Source organism: Anomaloglossus baeobatrachus, chromosome 7 (genome assembly GCF_048569485.1).
Source record: "Anomaloglossus baeobatrachus isolate aAnoBae1 chromosome 7, aAnoBae1.hap1, whole genome shotgun sequence".
Lineage (NCBI taxonomy): Eukaryota > Metazoa > Chordata > Amphibia > Anura > Aromobatidae > Anomaloglossus > Anomaloglossus baeobatrachus.
The window spans coordinates 6,674,946-6,684,483 of NC_134359.1; the positions used below are offsets into that span (position 1 = coordinate 6,674,946).

The following is a 9,538-nucleotide window of genomic DNA, read 5'->3' on the forward strand; positions in this document are numbered from 1 at the left end:
TACATTCCCCCACACACAGTATGATGTCCTCACAGTACATTCCCCCCACACACAGTATATCCCCACAGTACATTCCCCCCACACACAGTATGATGCCCTCACAGTACATTCTCCCCACACATAGTAATGTCCCACAGTACATTTCCTCCACAGTCCTCCCTTTCCCCCCAAAAACACAGTATGATGTCCCCACAGTACATTCCCCCCACACACAGTATGATGCCCTCACAGTACATTCCCCCACACACACAGTATGATATCCCCACAGTACATTCCCCCCACACAGTATGATGCCCTCACAGTACATTCCCCCCCACACCCAGTATGATGTCCCCACAGTACATTCCCCCACACACAGTATAATGTCCTCAGAGTACATTCCGCCCACACATAATATAATGTCCTCACAGTACATTCCCCCACACACACAGTATAATGCCCCCACAGTACATTCCCCCCACACACAGTATGATGTCCTCACAGTACATTCCCCCCACACACAGTATGATGTCACTACAGTACATTTCCCCCCAAAAACACAGTATGATGTCCTCACAGTACATTCCTCCCACACACACAGTATGATATCCCCACAGTACATTCCCCCCACACAGTATGATGCCCTCACAGTACATTTCCCCCCAAAAACACAGTATGATGTCCTCACAGTACATTCCCCCACACACAGTATGATGTCCCCACAGTACATTCCCCCCACACACAGTATGATATCCCCACAGTACATTCCCCCCACACACAGTATGATATCCCCATAGTACATTCCCCCCACACACAGTATGATGTCCTCACAGTACATTCCCCCCACACACAGTATGATGTCCTCACAGTACATTCCCCCACACACAGTATGATGCCCCCACAGTACATTCCCCCACACACAGTATGATGTCCTCACAGTACATTCCCCCCACACACAGTATGATATCCCCACAGTACATTCCCCCACACACAGTATGATGTCCTCACAGTACATTCCCCCCACACACAGTATGATGCCCTCACAGTACATTCCCCCACACACAGTATGATGTCCTCACAGTACATTCCCCCCACACACAGTATGATGCCCCCACAGTACATTCCCCCCACACACAGTATGATGTCCTCACAGTACATTCCCCCCACACACAGTATGATGTCCTCACAGTACATTCCCCCACACACAGTATGATGCCCCCACAGTACATTCCCCCCACACACAGTATGATGTCCTCACAGTACATTCCCCCCACACACAGTATGATATCCCCACAGTACATTCGCCACACACACAGTATGATGTCCTCACAGTACATTCCCCCACAGTACATTCCCCCCACACACAGTATGATGTCCTCACAGTCCATTCCCCCCACACACAGTATGATGTCCTCACAGTCCATTCCCCCCACACACAGTATGATATCCCCACAGTACATTCCCCCCACACAGTATGATGCCCTCACAATACATTCCCCCCACACACAGTATGATGTCCTCACAGTACATTCCCCCCACACACAGTATGATGTCGATATAGACTTTTTGAGTTTCTACCTCCAATAGGTGGCGCTAGAGTCCCCTGAAATAACTATGGGGGCACAAAGTAACTGCACGTGAGTGACTCTTTTCCACATCACATTGCACTCACCATCCTTGTCCTCTTATTTTTTTTCAGATGTGATTTTGGTTACTCTGGAGAGAACTGTTCAGACAGTGAGTATCAGCGGAGACCGCACATACCCGGCGGCGAGACTGGCCAGCAAGTCACCTCTGACTATGGGGAGCAAAGTCATAAGGACACGCTGTTGTCACTGTTATTATGGGGGCACTCTAGATGTCGCTGTTATTATGGGGGCGTTGTGGATGTCGCTGTTATTATGGGGGGTGCTGTGGATGTCGCTATTATTATGAGGGCACTCTAGATGTCGCTGTTATTATGGGGGCGTTGTGGATGTCGCTGTTATTAGGGGGGCACTGTGGATGTCGCTGTTATTATGGGGCACTGTGGATATCGCTATTATTATGAGGGCACTCTTGATGTCGCTGTTATTAGGGGGCACTGTGGATGTCGCTGTTATTATGGGGCACTGTGGATATCGCTATTATTATGAGGGCACTCTAGATGGTCGCTGTTATTATGGGGGCACTGTTGATATCGCTGTTATTATGGGGGTGCTGTGGATGTCGCTGTTATTATGAGGGCACTCTAGATGTCGCTGTTATTATGGGGGCACTGTGGATGTCGCTATTATGAGGGCACTCTAGATGTCGCTGTTATTAGGGGGGCACTGTGGATATCGCTATTATTATGAGGGCACTCTAGATGTCGCTGTTATTATGGGGGTGTTGTGGATGTCGCTGTTATTATGGGGGCACTGTGGATATTGCTGCTATTATGGGGGCACTCTAGATGTCGCTGTTATTATGGGGGCACTGTGGATATCGCTGCTATTATGGGGGCACTCTAGATGTCGCTGTTATTATGAGGGCGTTGTGGATGTCGCTGTTATTATGGGGGCACTGTGGATGTCGCTGTTATTATGGGGGCACTGTGGATATCGCTGTTATTATGAGGGCACTCTAGATGTCGCTGTTATTATGGGGCACTGTGGATGGAGCTGTTATTATGGGGGCACTGTGGATATCGCTATTATTATGAGGGCACTCTAGATGTCGCTGTTATTATGGGGGCACTGTGGATATTGCTGCTATTATGGGGGCACTCTAGATGTCGCTGTTATTATGGGGGCACTGTGGATATCGCTATTATTATGGGGGCACTCTAGATGTCGCTGTTAGTAGGGGGGCACTGTGGATATCGCTGTTATTATGGGGGCACTGTGGATATCACTGTTGTTATGGGGTGCTGTGGATGTCGCTGTTATGGGGGCGCTGTGGATGTCGCTGTTGTTATGGGGGCGCTGTGGATGTCGCTGTTGTTATGGGGGCGCTGTGGATGTCGCTGTTGTTATGGGGGCGCTGTGGATGTCGCTGTTGTTATGGGGGCGCTGTGGATGTCGCTGTTGTTATGGGGGCGCTGTGGATGTCGCTGTTATGGGGGCGCTGTGGATGTCGCTGTTATGGGGGCGCTGTGGATGTCGCTGTTGTTATGGGGGCGCTGTGGATTTTGCTGTTATTATGGGGCACTGTGGATATCGCTGTTGTTATGGGGCGCTGTGGATTTTGCTGTTGTTATGGGGGTGCTGTGGATGTCGCTGTTGTTATGGGGGCGCTGTGGATTTTGCTGTTATTATGGGGCACTGTGGATATCGCTGTTGTTATGGGGCGCTGTGGATTTTGCTGTTGTTATGGGGCACTGTGGATATCGCTGTTATTATGGGGGCGCTGTGGATATTACTGTTGTTATGGGGGTGCTGTGGATGTCGCTGTTATTATGGGGGCACTGTGGATATCACTGTTGTTATGGGGGTGCTGTGGATGTCGCTGTTATGGGGCGCTGTGGATTTTGCTGTTGTTATGGGGCACTGTGGATATCGCTGTTATTATGGGGGCACTGTGGATATCACTATTGTTATGGGGGTGCTGGATGTGGCTGTTGTTATGGGGGCGCTGTGGATATCGCTGTTATTATGGGGGCACTGTGGATATCACTGTTGTTATGGGGGTGCTGTGGATGTCGCTGTTGTTATGGGGGCGCTGTGGATATCACTGTTGTTATGGGGGTGCTGTAGATGTCGCTGTTGTTATGGGGGCACTGAGGAGCAGCGGGATTCACCTCTACAGGGAGGGGAACCATCGACCATTGTTTGTCCTCAGGACTAATATTCTAAATACTCCACATCACCATCCATAGGTCCAAATAATACTACTGCTATTTAATGGCGCTGTTTTTGGGGCCCCCGTGTGGTGCTGTTCTGGGGGGCTCCCATGTGGCGCTGTTCTGGGGGGCTCCCGTGTGGCCATGTTCTGGGGGGCTCCCGTGTGGCGCTGTTCTGGGGGGCTCCCATGTGGCGCTGTTCTGGGGGGCTCCCGTGTGGCCATGTTCTGGGGGGCTCCCGTGTGGCGCTGTTCTGGGGGGCCCCCGTTGTGGCGCTGTTCTGGGGGGCTCCCATGTGGCGCTGTTCTGGGGGGCCCCCGTGTGGCGCTGTTCTGGGGGGCTCCCATGTGGCACTGTTCTGGGGGGCTCCCATGTGGCGCTGTTTTTGGGGCCCCCGTGTGGGCGCTGTTCTGGGGGGCCCCCGTGTGGCGCTGTTCTGGGGGGCTCCCATGTGGCGCTGTTCTGGGGGGCTTCCGTGAGGCGCTGTTCTGGGGGGCCCCCGTGTGGCACTGTTCTGGGGGGCTCCCATGTGGCACTGTTCTGGGGGGCTCCCATGTGGCGCTGTTTTTGGGGCCCCCGTGTGGCGCTGTTCTGGGGGGCTCCCATGTGGCGATGTTCTGGGGGGCTCCCATGTGGCGCTGTTCTGGGGGGCTCCCATGTGGCGCTGTTCTGGGGGGGCCCCCGTGTGGCGTTGTTCTGGGGGGGCCCCCGTGTGGCGCTGTTCTGGGGGGCTCCCATGTGGCGCTGTTCTGGGGGGGCCCCCGTGTGGCGCTGTTCTGGGGGGCTCCCGTGTGGCGCTGTTCTGGGGGGCTCCCATGTGGCGCTGTTCTGGGGGGCCCCCGTGTGGCGCTGTTCTGGGGGGCTCCCAATGTGGCGCTGTTCTGGGGGGCACCCATGTGGCGATGTTCTGGGGGGCCCCCGTGTGGCGCTGTTCTGGGGGGCCCCCGTGTGGCGCTGTTCTGGGGGGCTCCCGTGTGGCGATGTTCTGGGGGGCTCCCGTGTGGCGCTGTTCTGGGGGGCCCCCGTGTGGCGCTGTTCTGGGGGGCCCCCGTGTGGCGCTGTTCTGGGGGGCCCCCCGTGTGGCGCTGTTCTGGGGGGCTCCCGTGTGGCGCTGTTCTGGGGGGCTCCCGTGTGGTGCTGTTCTGGGGGGCCCCCGTGTGGCGCTGTGCTGGGGGGCTCCCGTGTGGCGATGTTCTGGGGGGCTCCCGTGTGGCGCTGTTCTGGGGGGCTCCCGTGTGGCGCTGTTCTGGGGGGCCCCCGTGTGGCGCTGTTCTGGGGGAGCCCCCGTGTGGCGCTGTTCTGGGGGGCCCCCGTGTGGCGCTGTTCTGGGGGGCCCCCGTGTGGCGCTGTTCTGGGGGGCCCCCGTGTGGCGCTGTTCTGGGGGGCTCCCGTGTGGCGCTGTTCTGGGGGGCTCCCGTGTGGCGCTGTTCTGGGGGGCTCCCGTGTGGTGCTGTTCTGGGGGGCCCCTGTGTGGCGCTGTGCTGGGGGTCCCCGTGTAGTGGTGTAGTCCGGGGTCACCAGGCAGCAGTGCCACCGCTTGTTAACCCCTTGCCTCCCCGTCAGCACATCACTTAGGGACGCCTCCGGCCAGTCCTCTCAGTCCTCGGTCACCTCACAACGCTCTTCACCACCAGTTTCCTCTTCTCTCCGCGTCCGTTCCAGTCTTTGCTCCGAATTTACATTCTCTTCTTCTACAGCCGTCATGTTCATTGTCCGGTTATGGGCACCGTCACTGGTCCCACTGCGGTTCCTACCAATATACATTTTCATGGCCTGTCACCTGGTGGTAGCTTACACCGTACACATAGATTAAACCCTAAACATCCATGTGACGGCTATGAATGCAGGGGTGGGCTGGTCCTTGACCCCCTTACAGCACTGCGCCTGGGGCCCCGTGTGTCACTGTTCCTGTGGGGGCCCCGTGTGGCACTGTTCTAGGGGCCCCGTGTGTCACTGTTTCTGTGGGGGCCCCGTGTGGCACTGTTCTGGGGGACCCGTGTGGCACTGTTCCTGTGGGGGCCCCGTGTGGCACTGTTCTGGGGGACCCGTGTGGCACTGTTCTGGGGGACCCGTGTGGCACTGTTCTGGGGGACCCGTGTGGCACTGTTCTGGGGGACCCGTGTGGCACTGTTCCTGTGGGGGCCCCGTGTGGCACTGTTCTGGGGGACCCGTGTGGCACTGTTCTGGGGGACCCATGTGGCACTGTTCTGGGGGCCCCATGTGGCACTGTTCTGGGGGCCCCATGTGGCACTTTTCCTGGAGGGGCTCCCGTGTGGCACTGTTCCTGGAGGGGCTCCCTTGTGGCACTGTTCCTGGAGGGGCTCCCTTGTGGCACTGTTCCTGGAGGGGCTCCCGTGTGGCACTGTTCCTGTGGGAGCCCCGTGTGGCACTGTTCTGGGGGCCCCGTGTGGCATTGTTCTGGGGGACCCATGCGGCACTGTTCCTGGAGGGGCTCCCGTGTGGCACTGTTCCTGGAGGGGCTCCCGTGTGGCACTGTTCTGGGGGCCCCGTGTGGCACTGTTCTGGGGGCCCCATGTGGCACTGTTCCTGTGGGGGCCCCGTGTGGCACTGTTCCTGTGTGGGCCCCGTGTGGCACTGTTCTGGGGGCCCCGTGTGGCACTGTTCTGGGGGCCCCGTGTGGCACTGTTCTGGGGGCCCCGTGTGGCACTGTTCTGGGGGCCCCGTGTGGCACTGTTCTGGGGGCCCCGTGTGGTACTGTTCCTGTGTGGGCCCCGTGTGGCACTGTTCTGGGGGCTCCGTGTGGCACTGTTCTGGGGGCCCCGTGTGGCACTGTTCTGGGGGCCCCGTGTGGCACTGTTCTGGGGGCCCCGTGTGGCACTGTTCTGGGGGCTCCGTGTGGCACTGTTCTGGGGGCCCCGTGTGGCACTGTTCTGGGGGCCCCGTGTGGCACTGTTCTGGGGGCCCCGTGTGGCACTGTTCTGGGGGCCCCGTGTGGCACTGTTCTGGGGGCCCCGTGTGGCACTGTTCTGGGGGCCCCGTGTGGCACTGTTCTGAGGGCCCCGTGTGGTACTGTTCCTGTGTGGGCCCCGTGTGGCACTGTTCTGGGGGCCTCGTGTGGCACTGTTCTGGGGGCCCCGTGTGGCACTGTTCTGGGGGCCTCGTGTGGCACTGTTCTGGGGGCTCCGTGTGGCACTGTTCTGGGGGCCCCGTGTGGCACTGTTCTGGGGGCCCCGTGTGGCACTGTGTTCTGGGGGCCCCGTGTAGCACTGTTCTGGGGGCTCCGTGTCGCACGCTCTGCCCCTCCATCATGTCACGCCTTTCTCCCGCAGATTTTCTGCTGATTCTGGTGATTGTTGGCGCGGTGCTGGGCGCGGCGGTGGTGGCTCTGCTGGGCGCGGTGATTGGTGTTACCGTCAGGTGAGGGTTTTTTTCCGCTATTTCAGCCCGCGGTCACGGCGATTCATATAATACCGCCACATCGGGCGCTGCACATTTCTCACCTTAAATTATTTCCTGGCAGCTCCAAGAAAGAAACGAAATACAGCGACCGGACGACGCTGATCAAGGAGGAGACGCCGATGGCGGGGGGCAGCCCGGCCCCCGCGCGGCTCTTTCCTAAAGTACAAGCAAAGACCGACCTGGGCGAGGTGAACAAGGGCGCCAACGTGTTTGACGACTACGAGGAATATTCCCGGAACTTTCCCAAACGGGACTATGAAGAGGTGCGTTGAGTCCGGCGGGGGATGGGTGGGCGGTAAAGTCCGAGGCCGCCCCGCCAATGGAGCTGCTGGCTGTCAAGTAGGGGTCTCCAGCTCAGGACCCCGCTCCGCCGGCGCTCGGACTCTTGTATTGTACTTATATGCTCCCTCCACCAGTTGGCGACATCAGTCCATATCTGCAGGGACAGGCGGGTCCTGACAACTCCTCACTGTCACTGGTTGTCAGCGGGGTGGAGGTACATGGACACGTGGTCCTGACAACTCCTCACTGTCACTGGTTGTCAGCGGGGTGGAGGTACATGGACACGTGGTCCTGACAACTCCTCACTATCACTGGTTGTCAGCGGGGTGGTGGTGCAGGGACAGGCGGGTCCTGACAACTCCTCACTGTCACTGGTTGTCAGTGGGGTGGTGGTGCAGGGACAGGCGGGTCCTGACAACTCCTCACTGTCACTGGTTGTCAGCGGGGTGGTGGTGCAGGGACAGGCGGGTCCTGACAACTCCTCACTGTCACTGGTTGTCAGCGGGGTGGTGGTGCAGGGACAGGCGGGTCCTGACAACTCCTCACTGTCACTGGTTGTCAGCGGGGTGGTGGTGCAGGGACAGGCGGGTCCTGACAACTCCTCACTGTCACTGGTTGTCAGTGGGGTGGTGGTGCAGGGACAGGCGGGTCCTGACAACTCCTCACTGTCACTAGTTGTCAGTGGGGTGGTGGTGCAGGGACAGGCGGGTCCTGACAACTCCTCACTGTCACTGGTTGTCAGTGGGGTGGTGGTGCAGGGACAGGCGGGTCCTGACAACTCCTCACTGTCACTAGTTGTCAGCGGGGTGGTGGTGCAGGGACAGGCGGGTCCTGACAACTCCTCACTGTCACTAGTTGTCAGTGGGGTGGTGGTGCAGGGACAGGCGGGTCCTGACAACTCCTCACTGTCACTGGTTGTCAGCGGGGTGGTGGTGCAGGGACAGGCGGGTCCTGACAACTCCTCACTGTCACTGGTTGTCAGCGGGGTGGTGGTGCAGGGACAGGCGGGTCCTGACAACTCCTCACTGTCACTGGTTGTCAGTGGGGTGGTGGTGCAGGGACAGGCGGGTCCTGACAACTCCTCACTGTCACTGGTTGTCAGCGGGGTGGTGGTGCAGGGACAGGCGGGTCCTGACAACTCCTCACTGTCACTGGTTGTCAGCGGGGTGGTGGTGCAGGGACAGGCGGGTCCTGACAACTCCTCACTGTCACTGGTTGTCAGCGGGGTGGTGGTGCAGGGACAGGCGGGTCCTGACAACTCCTCACTGTCACTGGTTGTCAGTGGGGTGGTGGTGCAGGGACAGGCGGGTCCTGACAACTCCTCACTGTCACTGGTTGTCAGCGGGGTGGTGGTGCAGGGACAGGCGGGTCCTGACAACTCCTCACTGTCACTGGTTGTCAGCGGGGTGGTGGTGCAGGGACAGGCGGGTCCTGACAACTCCTCACTGTCACTGGTTGTCAGCGGGGTGCTGGTGCAGGGACAGGCGGGTCCTGACAACTCCTCACTGTCACTGGTTGTCAGCGGGGACTCTCCACACCTCGCCGTGACGCTCAGTAAACGATTTATTTTTATTTCTGCAGAATCCGTGGTATGAAATGGCCAAAAAAGACCGGAATTATTAGTCTCCGCCCCTGGGTGGAGCTGAAACCTCCATATATAATTAATGCCCCCTGCTTATTGGCTGGTACAATGAGTGCAATACTGAGGGTGTGACAGCAGTGACCCCGCCGGAGCCGTCACCGCCCGCGCACCACGCCGGAGCCGTCACCGCCTGCGCACCACGCCGGAGCCGTCACCATGCTGGACGCGGTTTTCTTTCTACTTTTCTTGTGATATGATTTTGCCAAGCTGCGAATTATAGGGTTAAAGGTCAGAGATGCCATGACGGGGGAGGAAGAGCTCGACGCCCTGTGCGGACCCCCAAATCATAGGCCTGTAACGGGGAGAAGAACAAACGTCTCATCCTTCACCTGATTGGCTGATAACAGAGAACAATTGCAAATGTGTTTCTATGTACAATGGAGATTTGTGTTATAAAGCTTGTAAATTGTAAC

General features: G+C 58.3%; 1 protein-coding gene across 1 annotated transcript in view; it reads left to right on the top strand.

The window, feature by feature from the left end:
* The window catches only part of MUC13 (mucin 13, cell surface associated), a 42,650-nt gene extending 33,113 nt beyond the window's left edge, over nucleotides 1-9,537 (top strand). Inside the window, exons 9-12 of the mRNA XM_075318747.1 lie at nucleotides 1,679-1,716; nucleotides 7,072-7,159; nucleotides 7,263-7,464; nucleotides 9,065-9,537. Coding sequence (XP_075174862.1) covers nucleotides 1,679-1,716; nucleotides 7,072-7,159; nucleotides 7,263-7,464; nucleotides 9,065-9,106 — 370 coding nt within the window. The 3' untranslated portion in view covers nucleotides 9,107-9,537. The remainder of the gene's footprint in view (nucleotides 1-1,678; nucleotides 1,717-7,071; nucleotides 7,160-7,262; nucleotides 7,465-9,064) is intronic.
* Nucleotide 9,538: the final 1 nt, after the last annotated feature.